The following is a 12,518-nucleotide window of genomic DNA, read 5'->3' as shown; positions in this document are numbered from 1 at the left end:
ATGTAGTCCCAAGCTTTCACTCGCGAGTGGAGGGGGAGGATTTATTTCACCAGTGGGGATCAGTGAGGGTGGGGGAGAAAGACGTCGGGCGATCCAGGAATAAAGAATGTCCGCCTCCCCATGGGGTGAGGACTTCGCGTTTCAGGGGAGGGCCCTTAAAGGAAGGCAGCAGGAATCCGTCAGTCTTGTCGACCAGGGGGGCGTGGTCCTCGTCGAGAGTGCATTTACACTCTTGTACCCTAGAAAGCCTGGGCGCCTCCCACTCGATTCCTGCTCCTCAGACCTCCGGGAACCAGTGTCTTACAAGGCGTGCGGGCTCCGGGGAAAAGGACCTGGAGTCACAGCGAATCCCCGCCCCGCCCCGGGAAGCCACCAAACCTTGCTTTTTCTCATCTGCAAAATGGGGACAATAGGGATAATGATCCCCACCTCCAAGCACAGTTGGGAGAGTTAAACCAATATTCTTGTCACCAAAGTGCCCAACTCTGGCACGGGGCACGCGGTGGTAGATCCCTTTCTAAGGTCCCTTCCTGCCCAGCCGTTCTGAGAGCCCAGGAATCCATGATGCCGGACGGAGTTAGCTTCTGTGAGAAGAAAACTGATGGGCAGGCTCCTCCCAGCTTGGACCGATCCCAGCCCCTCCTCATCGGGGTCCTCCAGCGTCTGTTACCTGGGAGCAGTCCCAGGGGGCGCTCAATCTCCGTTCGACTGGGGTACTACAAACACGATTTCCGCAACGTGGAGTTGCAGGCGCTGCACGCTGTCCAGCCTCATCCCCTGCCTGATTTCCAGTCAGCCTTGGAGGCCTACACACTTCAACTGCCTATGCAAATGGAAAGGCTTCTCATCTCTCTGCCGTTTTTTGTTTTTTTGTGTGTGTTTTAAGGTCTTGCTGTGTCGCTTGGGTTGGAGTGTAGTAGGAGGACCAGTTTGCTGCAGCCTCAACCTCCTGGGCTTAAGCGAGCCTCCTGCCTCAGCCTTGTGAATACCTGGGACTTCAGGCACGCGCCACCACACCCAGCTAATTTTTAAACTATAATTTTTTTTTTGTTCAGACGAAATCTTGATATGTTGCCCAGGCTGGTCTTGAACTCCTGGCCACAAGTGTTCCTCCCGCCTTGGCCTCCCTAAGTGTTGGGATTATAGGGTGAGCCAGCAGCCATAACCCCCTTCTCAATCTTCCTCCTCCCCTGGAAAACCTGCTCACTTCTGACCCCAAGACAGCCCTCTCCCCTTCCCTCTTTCTCTTGTGTTTGGCAGACCAGCCCCAGCAAGGACTTGGTGGTTGTGGTTTTTCTATCAGGGATGTCAATGACTGGCCAGTGTCCTGTGAAGTCTCAACTTGGCAGAGACGCCCAAGGCTGGATGGGAGGTTCCTTTGCATCTCAGGCTTTATCAGTCAGGAAATCCCTCGCCCTCCCTAGAGGATTGGCTGTCCCCTCTATCCTCACTGCTTGAATTTGGTGTTGCATGATTGATTTCTACCCTGTTCCCTCTGCTTGAGGGCTGTCCTCCCCACGCCCATCTCACTTCTCCACCCAGTTCACTATTCATCCTTCAGGTCTCTATTTATGTATTTATTATTTATTGTTCTACTCTCTCACCTTTCTAAAAGGTCTCTATTTAAATGCCACTGTCAATCCCAGCACTTTGGGAGGCCTAGGTGGGCGGATCATGAGGTCAGGAGTTTGAGATCAGGAATGGCCAGTATGGTGTAACCCTGTCTCTCCTAAAAGTACAAAAATTAGCCGGGCATGGTGGCATGTGCCTGTAATCCCAACTACTTAAGAGGCTGAGGCAGGAGAATTGCTTGAACCTGGGAGGCGGAGGTTGCAATGAGCTGAGATCGTGCCACTGCACTCCATCATGGGCGATAGAGCAAGATTCCGTCTCAAATAAATAAATAAATAAATAAATATGTCACTGTCCTGGCCAGTTGCAGTGGCTCACACCTATAATCCCAACACTTTGGGAGGCCAAGGTGAGAGGATAACTTGAGACTAGGAGTTGAAGACCAGCCAAGGCAACATAGCGAGGCCCCATCTTTACAAAAATACAAAAATTAGCTGGACGTGTAGTCCCAGCTACTTGGGAGGCTGAGGGGCAAGGATTGCTTGAGGCCAGGAGATTGAGCCTGCAGTGAGCTATCGACAGTGAGACTCCATAAAAAAAAAAAAAAAAAAAAAAAAAAACAAATCTTATGAGGTTGAATTCCATTTTAGAGAAGAGGAAACTGGGACCCTCAACTGTGCAGAACGGATGAGTGGTACTGCCAGAATTCAAACCCCAGACTCCGGAACTCATGCTCAGAACTACTACAACATTCACAAACAGAGCAAATCCAGTCTTGTGTGCATGTAGTTTGGCATAGCAACAACACTACATTTCTCAGGCAAAATGGATTTCCAGCTTCTCTTGAAAAATCCTGAAATCTAGTCCAGGACCGTGGATAGTATTTAAAAAAAGAAAAAGAAAATGAAGAAAAGGCCGGGCATGGTGGCTCACACCTGTAATCCCAACACTTTGGGAGGCCAAGGTGGATGGATCCCTTGAGGCCAGGAGTTCAAGACCAGCCTGGCCAACATGGTGAAACCCCGTCCCTACTAAAAATACAAAAATTAGCCGAGTGTGGTGGCGTGCACCTGTAGTCCCAGCTACTCAGGAGGCTGAGGCACGAGAATTGCTTGAACCTGGGAGGCAGAGACTGCAGTGAATCGAGACAATGCCACTACACTCCAGCCTGGACAACAGAGCGAGACTCGGTCTCGACTCGGTCTCAAAAAAAAAAAAGAAAAAAAAAGGGCCGGGCGCGGTGGCTAACACCTGTAATCCTAGCACTTTGGGAGGCCAAGGTGGGCAGATTACCTGGGGTCGGGAGTTTGAGACCAGCCTGACCAATGTGGAGAAACCCCGTCTCTGCTAAAAATACAAAATTAGTCAGGCATGGTGGCGCATGCCTGTAATCCCAGCTACTCGGGAAGCTGAGGCAGGAGAATCACTTGAACTGGGAAGGCAGAGGTTGCAGTGAGCCAAAATCGCGCCACTGCGCTCCGGCCTGGGCAACAAGAGTGAAACTCCGTCTCAAAAAAACAAAAAAGAAGAAGAAAAAGAAGGCTTTTATAGCTTCTGCCTAGAAGTGACACATGTCAATTCAGCTCATATTTTATTGACCAGTCAAACAGCTAACCCTGGCCAGGCAAGGTGGCTCACGCACATAATCCCAACAGTTTGGGAGGCCGAGTTGGGCAAACCCAGGAGCCCAAGGCCAGCGTGAGCAACTTGGCAAGGCTCTCTGTAAAAGAATACAAAAATTAGCCGGGGTGGTGGCACACATCTGTAGTCCTAGCTACTCGGGAGGCTGAGGTGGGAGGATCGCTTGAGCCCAGGAGGTCCGGGCTGCAGTGAGCCATGATCGAGCCACTGCACTCCAGCCTGGGCGACAGAGCGAGACCCTGTCTAAAAATAATACAGAGATAGCCATAACTAATTAAAGGGGTTAGAGAAGCCGACTCTTGCCACATGCTTGGAAGGAGAAGAACTGGAAAACTTGTGGACAGCCCTTATCACAAGCACAGCTTCCTGTGGTTCCCAGGGGAAGTTAGTGCCGCCGGATGGAGGCTTTTTATGGGATACCACCCACTGCAAGGCACCCAATAATTGAACTCTTGTTACGTGGGATGGCAACATCCATATAGAACAGAGGAGTCTGATTGACACTGACCAAGGCGGGCGAGTGAATGGAAAATACCTCTGTGAGAAGCTCAGGGTCAGCCTTGGGATCAGCAATCACTAAAAGCCAAGCTCCCCAAGTTGCAATGGATCTGGTTACTGAAAACCCCAGAAGTGAAGTGTCCAGCCGTGTGTATGGCTTCAGGTGCCCGAGGAACATGTTAGCAGACTTCACTGGCCAGTGATCCTGGGGGAATGGATGGCATTGATGGCTGGGTTTGGGTTTATTTTCTTTTTTTAGACAGGGTCTTGCTCTCTTGCCCAGGCTGGTGTGAAGTGGTGCAGTCATAGTTCAATGCAGCCTTAACCTCCTGGGCTCAAGTGATCTTCAGCCTCTGGAAGTGCTGGGATTATAGGCATGAGCCACCACAGGAGGCCAATAGCTGGGTTTCTGCTGGCAAAATTTAGAAAAAAATCAATCAGGTATGGTGGTGCCCGCCTGTAGTACCAGCTACTCGGGAGGCTGGGGTGGGAGATTGAGCCTGGAAGGTCAAAGCTGCAGTGAGCCACGACTGAGCCACTGCATTCCAGCCTAGGGAACAGAAAGAGCCCTCATCTCTAAACATAAAATATATAAATAAATAAATATTAAATGGTAGTTGGCTACCATTGAAAATATTTAAATATCAATCTAAGATTAAATACTTTAAATAAAGTCTGAGGTACCAAATGGAATATACTATACATGTTATGAATACTAGTAAATTAAAAGTAGAATATAATGAAGAAAAATCTGGGTGTAGGGAAAGAGTGAAGAAAATGTTAAAAATTAATAGCGACTGGGCTGGGCATGGTGGCTCACACCTGTAATCTCAGCACTTTGGGAGGTCAAGGCAGGCGGGTCACTTAAGCCCAGGAGTTCCAGACTAGCCTGGCCAAGATGGTGAAACCTGGTCTCTACTAAAAATGTAGAAATTAGCCGGGCGTGTTGTCTCATGCCTGTAATCCCCACTACTCAGGAGGTTGAGGCATGAGAATCTCTTGAACCTGGGAGGTGGAGCTTGCAGTGAGCCGAGATCACGCCACTGCACTCCAGCCTGAGCGACAGAGTGAGACTCCTTCTGAAAAAAAAAAATGAACAAAGGCAGGACTTGAACGGAAGCCCACTGCCTCCTAAATTGCTGGGATTCCCAAGAATTCAGCTTCTAGTGTGACCAAAACAAAGATAGAGACAAGTCGGCCTGCAGGGTGGGACACAATGGGGGTGGGGGGGGCGAGCTGCTGACCTCTGACTTCTGTCTAGACAGATGCCTTGGACAACAGAGCTGGGCCTGGGGTGAGGCTAATTCCTCCAGATGTGAAGAAACACCTTAGAGGGGCCGGGCACGGTGGCTCACACCTGTAACCCCAACATTTTGGGAGGCCGAGGCAGCTGGATCACCTGAGGTTAGGAGCCTGGCCAACATGGTGAAACCCTCTATTAAAAATACAAAATCGGGCTGGGCGCGGTGGCTCAAGCCTGTAATCCCAGCACCTTGGGAGGCCGAGACGGGCGGATCACGAGGTCAAGAGATCGAGACCATCCTGGCTAATACGGTGAAACCCCGTCTCTACTAAAAAATACAAAAAGCTAGCCGGGCGAGGTGGCGGGCGCCTGTAGTCCCAGCTACTCGGAAGGCTGAGGCAGGAGAATGGCGTAAACCCGGGAGGCGGAGCTTGCAGTGAGCTGAGATCTGGCCACTGCACTCCAGCCTGGGCGACAGAGCGAGACTCCGTCTCAAAAAAAAAAAAAAAATACAAAAATTAGCCGGGCGTGGTGGTGGGCGCCTGTAATGCCAGCTACTCGGGAGGCTGAGGCAGGAGAATCACTTGAACCTGGGAGATGGAGGTTGCATTGAGCCAAATTGTGCCACTGCACTGCAGCCTGGGAAACAGAGCGAGACTCTGTCTCAAAAAAACTAAACTAAACTAAATAAATAATGAGCTTATCCCTCATGGTTTTCAAATCTTTCTTTTTAAACTTGGAAGAATCTTACAGGAAATATTATTTATAGTGAAGAAACATTTATCTGAAGTTCCACAGTTCTTTCAGTTAAACTTCTATTTCTATTCCTTTTGTTAAATTCAAATAAAGTTAAATGTAATTTTAAAAATATGATATCTAGTATTAACTGATTGTCATAAAATCTTTTTCTGTTTATCTGATCAGATGTTTGGAATGATGCTCACTAAATGTTAACACAGTCATAGTTATTTCCGGGTGGTGAAATAGGGAGGTTTGTTGGTTTCGTCTTTATTCATTTATGATTTGCTTCAAGTTTTCAAATGAACAGGTATTTTAACAATAATGATAAAGTTATTAATCTTTTTCTTTTTCTTTTTTGAGACAGAGCATCCCTCTGTCGCCCAGGCTGGAATACAGTGGCGCCATCTTGGCTCACTGCAACCTCTACCTCCCAGGTTCAAGCAATTCTCATGCCTCAGCTTACTGAGTAGCTGGGATTACAGGTGTGTGCCACCAGGCCTGGCTAATTTTTTGTATTTTTAGTAGAGACGGGATTTTGCCATGTTGGTCAAGCTGGTCTTGAACTCCTGGCCTCAAGCAATCTGCCCGCCTCAGCCTCCCAAAGTGCTGGGATTACAGGCATGACCCACTGCACCCAGCCCCTACCTTTGTTCATCACTAGCTTGGACAAGTTCCTTAGCTTCTCTGAGCCTCAGTTTGCTCCCTTATCTGGAAACTGGGATAATAATTCCCACTCACAGGTTCTCACTGATTCCACCCATCAAGTGCCCTAACCCCTACTATGAGGCCCCTCCTGGACCTGTCAAGGGTTGCCCCAGTAACACATAATGCCCCCAACCAATGGCAAAGGCTCAATGTCCCACAAGCCTGTGCCTGGAGCCCAGCCCTATGCCCTGGCTACACATGTGCTCCCAAGAGATCTGGGACCTTAGCTCAAGCATGACCCAGTGTTGTCCAGAAAACCACAGTGGGGCCCATTCAGAACAGAGGCAAGTGTGCTGGGCACAGTGGCTCACACCTGTAATCTCAGCACTTTGGGAGACTAAGGCGAGGGGATCACTTGAGGCCAGGAGTTCAAGACCAGCCTGGGCAACATAGCGAGACTCCTGTCTCTACAAAAAATACAAAAATTAGCCAGGCAAAGTGGTGTGCACCTGTAGTCCCAGCTACTCAGGAGGCTGAGATGGGAGGATTGCTTGAGCCTGGGAGGTCAAGGTTTCAGTGAGCTGTGATCACACCACTGTACTCCAGCCTGGGTGACAGAGTGAGATCCTGTATTTAAAAAAAAAAAAAAAAAAAAAAAGGCCGGGTACGGTGGCTCACACGTTTAATCCCAGCACTTTGAGAGGCTGAGGCGGGTGGATCACAAGGTCAGGAGTTCAAAACCAGCCTGGCCAACATGGTGAAACCCCATGGTGAAACACCCAGCCTGGGTGACAGAGTAAGACTCTGTCTCAAAAAAAAAAAAAGATGAACAAAGGCAGGTCTTGAACCAAAGCCCACTACCTCCTAAACTGCTGGGATTCCCAAGGTATCAGCTTCTGGTATGACCAAAACAGAAATGGAGACAAGTTGGCCTGCAGGGTGGGGCACGATGGGGGTAGAGGGGGCAAAGCTGCTGACCTCTGACCTCTGCCGAGACAGATGCCTTGAACAACAGACCTGGGCCTGGGGTAAAGATAATTCCTCCAGACGTGAAGAACACCTTGAGGGGGCCGGGCACGGTGGCTCACGCTTGTAATCCCAGCACTTTTGGAGGCCAAGGCAGGAGGACCACTTGAGGTCAGGAGTTTGTGACCAGCCTGGCCAACATGGTGAAACCCCGTCTCTACAAAAAAATACAAAAATTAGCCAGGTGTGGTGGCATGTGCCTGTAATCCCAGCTACTCAGGAGGCTGAGGCAGGAGAATCGCTTGAACCCACGAGGCGGAGGTTGCAGTGAGCCGAAATCATGCCACTGCACTCTAGCCTGGGTGACAGAGCAAGATTCCATCTCAAAAGAAAAGGGTGGCTCAAGTTTGTAATCCCAGCACTTTGGGAGGCCGAGGCGGGCAGATCATGAGGTCAGGAGTTTGAGACCATCCTGGCTAACACGGTGAAACCCTGTCTCTATTTAAAATACAAAAAATTAGCCAGACGTGGTGGCGGGCACCTGTAGTCCCAGCTACTCGGGAGGAGTACTCAGCTACTCCTGAGGCAGGAGAATGGTGTGAACCCAGGAGGTGGAGGTTGCAGTGAGCCAAGACCGCCCCACTGCACTCCAGCCTGGGCGACAGAACGAGACTCCGTCTCAAAAATAAAAACAAAAACCAAAAAAACACCTGGGGTTGGGGGCAGAGACAGAGAAAGGGAGGGAAGCCCCAGAGAGAGATGAGTGGTGGTGGGCTCTAGCAGGATTAGCCTACCCTCCCAGTCGAGGCCTGCCCCATGTACACCGTTCACCTGTGAATAGTACCAGATCAAGTATCCGCCTCACTTTCCCCTCCTCTCCCTCCTCTTCCACCTGCTCCACTACCATGGCGCAGCCCACGCCTCGGTGCACCCACTCAATGGGCCTCCTATAATCCCCTGACATCACCAACTGCCTGGCACAGGCCCTGCCAGCCAGCCCTGGCAGCCCCCAACCTTGGAGAGCCTGTTTAAGACCCCTCACCTCAGAATCCATCTTTTCCTTCAACCTCCTCCCTCCTTCAGCTCACAGTTCAGTTCTGGAACCCCACAGCCAGCCCCAAGCTGGGCACAGGAGTCTAGCCTCTGTTGTGTGACTCCAGGTAAGTAGCTGCCCCTTTCTGGGCCTCAGGCTCCTTATCTAAGTCTTCCCAACATCCAGCTCATCACATCAACCTGTCTGGGCTTCTTCTCAGCACCACGTCACTTTAGGAAACCTTGCTGTTTGTTAATTCACATGTTTCGTGCTGGTCTCCCCCACTGGACTGTGTGCCCATGAGGCAGGGACCTTACCTGCCTTACTATTCACCCTGGTGCTGGCACACAGTAGGTGCTCTGTTAATACCTACTGGGGTCAGGTGCAGTGGCTCACACCTGTAATTCTAACATTTTGAAAGGCCAAGGTGGGAGGATCACTTGAGCCTGGGAGGTGGAGGCTACAGTGTTATGATGGTTCCACTGCACTCCAGCCTGGGGAACAGAGCAAGACCCTGTCTCTTTTTTTTTTTTTTTTTTTTTTTTTTGAGATGTAGTCTCGCTTACCCAGGCTGGAGTACAGTGGTGCGATCTCAGCTCACTGCAATCTCCACCTCCCAGGTTCAAGCAATGCTCCTGCCTCAGCCTCCCTAGTAGCTGGAATTACAGGTCTGTGCCACCATACTCGGCTAATATTTTTGTATTTTTAGTAGAGACAGGGGTTTCACCATGTCAGCCAGGCTGGTCTCAAACTCCTGACCTCAAGTGATCCACCCGCTTCAGCCTCCCAAATTTCTGAGATTACAGGTGTGAGCCACCACGCCCGGCCGACCCTGTCTCTTAGAAAAACACCTGTTGGCCAGGCACAGCGGCTCATGTCTGTAATCCCAGCACTTTGGGAGCCTGAGGCGGGCGGATCATGAGGTCAGGAGTTCGAGACCAGCCTGACCAACATGGCAAAACCCTGTCTCTACTAAAAATATACAAGTTAGCTGGGCATGGTGGCACTTGCCTGTAATCCCAGCTACTCATGAGGCTGAGGCAGGAGAATTGCTTGAACCTGGGAGGCGAAGCAGAGGTTGCAGTGAGCTGAGATCATGCCACTGCACTCCAGCCTGGGCGACAGAGTGAGACTCTGTCTCAAAAATAAAAAAATAGAAAAATAAAAATAAAACACCTCTTGAGTGACCGTGTGGGCCCCTCTGCCTCCAGGTCACCACCTGACCAGGAAAACTAGGGTGGAGCAGGATTACAGCTTGCTAGGGTGGGAGTCTGACCGATCACTGCCTGACTCAGGGGGTGGGCAGGGGATGAGAACTGAACATTGGCTCCACGATGGAGAGATTGTGGAAGCACTGGAGAAAGACCAGAACCCAGCGTCTGCCTCTCTGGCCTGCCCCTCTGCTGCAAGGCTTCCCCAAGGGACAGGGTCTCAGGTGTGTGTGTGTGAGTCCAAATGTGTTGTGCCTGGGCAAAGGGATGAGATCTCCTAATGTATCAGAGGCTGAGATGTGGCCAGGTCCCATGATCCCTGGTCCCCACCTCTGCGTGCATCTGTGGGCATGAGGTGTGTGCCCCACGTCCGCTCTGTGCAGGTGCCTCTGGCTGGGCCCCCAGGGATGCAGTATGGGTTCTCCTGTGTGCACGCATGTGTCTGGCACTGTGTGTGTGATGTGTGTAGGCCTGGCATGATCCCACATATACGTGGCCATGCCTACTAAAGTGTCAGTTCCACGAGGGCAGGGATTTTTGTTTGTCTTGTTCCATGCTCCGTCCCCAGCACTTAAAACAGGGACTGGTGTACAAACAGGGCCCATAAGCCCTGAATGAATGAGCGCATGAAAGTGTATGCCCATGCCTGTGTGTGCCCACATGCCAATGCGTGTGTAGACGTGTGACTGTTCCTGTGCCTAAGGGTGCACCTGGGTGTGGATGATGATGTTGCTCACACACCACCCCCCTGTCCTTTTTCCAAACTCCTTGGGAGCCCGGGTTGAGCGCCTGGGTCCCTGTGGGGCGGAGCAGGGGGAGGCCTCCTCTGGGAAACTGGATCCCAGGACGTGCAGAACAGCAGGGAGTGGGGTGGCCCCTTTGTCCCTGGATAATCCCCATCACGCCCTTGCCCCCTCCCCCCTAGCCACCAGGGTTCAGGGTCGAGTTTGGGACCTGGAGGGGCCTGGGGGTCCCATCTGTGTCCCCTTTCCTACCCGTTTCCTGCCTCTGGGGCTTCTGTGGCCTAGTCCCAGGCCTCACCGTGTGGAATGTATGTACCCCTTCTGGGTTCTCCCACCCGCTCCCTGTCCTGACTGGTGGCCAGGTCTGTCTGTCATTCTTTGCCAGGGACCTGCCTGCTCCTGCCCCTCTCCTCAGGTTGTGACTTCCTCCCTCCCTCTTGGGCTGCCCTGGGGCTCAGCCCCAGGTATAAAGACACCTGAGGGGCAGAAGGACAGGTGTCCTGAAAGACCCAGAGGCTGCAAAGAGGAGGAAGCCGAGGAGAGAGCATGAGCTGTCCACTGGGTGAGTGAGGGGCAGGGGCGCCAGGCCCCAGAGACACAGGAGGGGGGTACCCACAGAGCCCTCCTCTTTCTTTTTTTTTTTTTTTTTTGAGACGGAGTCTCGCTCTGCACCCAGGCTGGAGTGCAGTGGCCGGATCTCAGCTCACTGCAAGCTCCGCCTCCCGGGTTCACGCCATTCTCCTGCCTCAGCCTCCCGAGTAGTTGGGACTACAGGCGCCGCCACCTTGCCTGGCTAGTTTTTTGTATTTTTAGTAGAGACGGGGTTTCACCGTGTTAGCCAGGATGGTCCCGATCTCCTGACCTCGTGATCCGCCCGACTCAGCCTCCCAAAGTGCTGGGATTACAGGCTTGAGCCACCGCGCCCGGCCAAGCCCCTCCTCTTTCTGACTCAGGTGTCCAGCTCTCTTTGTACCTGCTGATCCTCCCTCCAAATCCTCCCACATCAAGGCTTCCTTCATCATTAATTTGACAAATATTTATTGAATGCCTCTCATGTGCTAGGTACTGTTTGAAGCATCTGGTGAGACAGTAGTAAACAAACACAAAAATCCATGGCCTCATGGCAATTTCATTCTGCAGACACACAATACATGTGTCTTATTAGTAATAAGAAAACTGTAAAGATAATGTGACAGAAAGTGGTGCAGTGATCTAACTGTGACTTTTTTGGTTGGTTTGTTTGTTTTTTTCAGACAGGGTCTTGCTCTGTGGCCCAGGCTGGAGTGCTGTGGCAGAATCTTTGCTCATTGCAGCCTTAAACTCCAGGGCTCAAGCAATCATCCTGCCTCAGCCTCCTGAATAGCTGGGACCACAGGTGCACGACACCAGGTTATGCTAATTCTTTTTTTTTTTTTTTTTTTTTGAGATGGAGTTTTTGTTCCATTGCCCAGGCTGGTGTGCAGTGGCACGATCTCTGCTCACTGCAACCTCCGCCTCCTGGGTTCAAGTGATTCTCCTGCCTCAGCCTTCCGAGTAGGTGGGATTACAGGTGCCCGCCACCAAAGCTGGCTAATTTTTCTTTTGGTAGTAGAGACGGGGTTTCACCATGTTGGCCAGGCTGGTCTCGAACTCCTGACCTCAAGTGATCCACCTGCCTCGGCCTCCCAAAGTGCTGGGATTGCAGGTGTGAGCCACTGCAAGCCTGAAGTTCATCAAATGAACGAGTGAAATGGTCTTCCCTCTCAGGCTTCTCTGAGTTGCTCCTGAACTCTGGAAACTCAGGAATGTGGAAACGGGGATGAAGGAGGCTGCCCTGGGTTTGTCTCTCATCTCCGTTGCTCCTGGGTGGTGACCTTAGGTTATTCTTCTCCTCTCTGAGCCTCACACTGTTGGTGGGAACATAGACTGGACCAGATCTTTCTTTTCTTTTTTTGAGACGAAGTCTCACTCTACTGCCCAGGCTGGAGTGCAGCGGTATGATCTCAGGTCACTGCAACCTCTGCCTCCTGGGTTCAAGCGATTCTCCTGCCTCAGCATCCTGAGTAGCTGGGATTACAGGCATACACCATCACGCCCAGCTAATTTTGCATTTCAAAGTAGAGATGGGGTTTCACCATATGGGCAAGGCTAGTCTCCTGACCTCGTGATCTGCCTGCCTCGGCCTCCCAAAGTGCTGGGATTACAGGCATAAGCCACCGTGCCCGGCCTTTTTTTTTTTTTTTTTG

At 51.3% G+C, this 12,518-nt stretch overlaps 1 protein-coding gene across 1 annotated transcript in view; it reads left to right on the top strand.

Annotated features, from left to right (window-relative positions):
- Nucleotides 1-10,839: 10,839 nt before the first annotated feature.
- Nucleotides 10,840-12,518, top strand: part of LOC111525717 (cardiotrophin-2) — a 7,001-nt gene continuing 5,322 nt past the window's right edge. Inside the window, exon 1 of the mRNA XM_023191242.1 lies at nt 10,840-10,855. Coding sequence (XP_023047010.1) covers nt 10,840-10,855 — 16 coding nt within the window. The remainder of the gene's footprint in view (nt 10,856-12,518) is intronic.

Source organism: Piliocolobus tephrosceles, chromosome 17 (genome assembly GCF_002776525.5).
Source record: "Piliocolobus tephrosceles isolate RC106 chromosome 17, ASM277652v3, whole genome shotgun sequence".
Classification (NCBI taxonomy): Eukaryota; Metazoa; Chordata; class Mammalia; order Primates; family Cercopithecidae; genus Piliocolobus; species Piliocolobus tephrosceles.
Note: the sequence above shows the minus strand (reverse complement) of the source record. Positions and strands in the feature narration are given on the sequence as shown.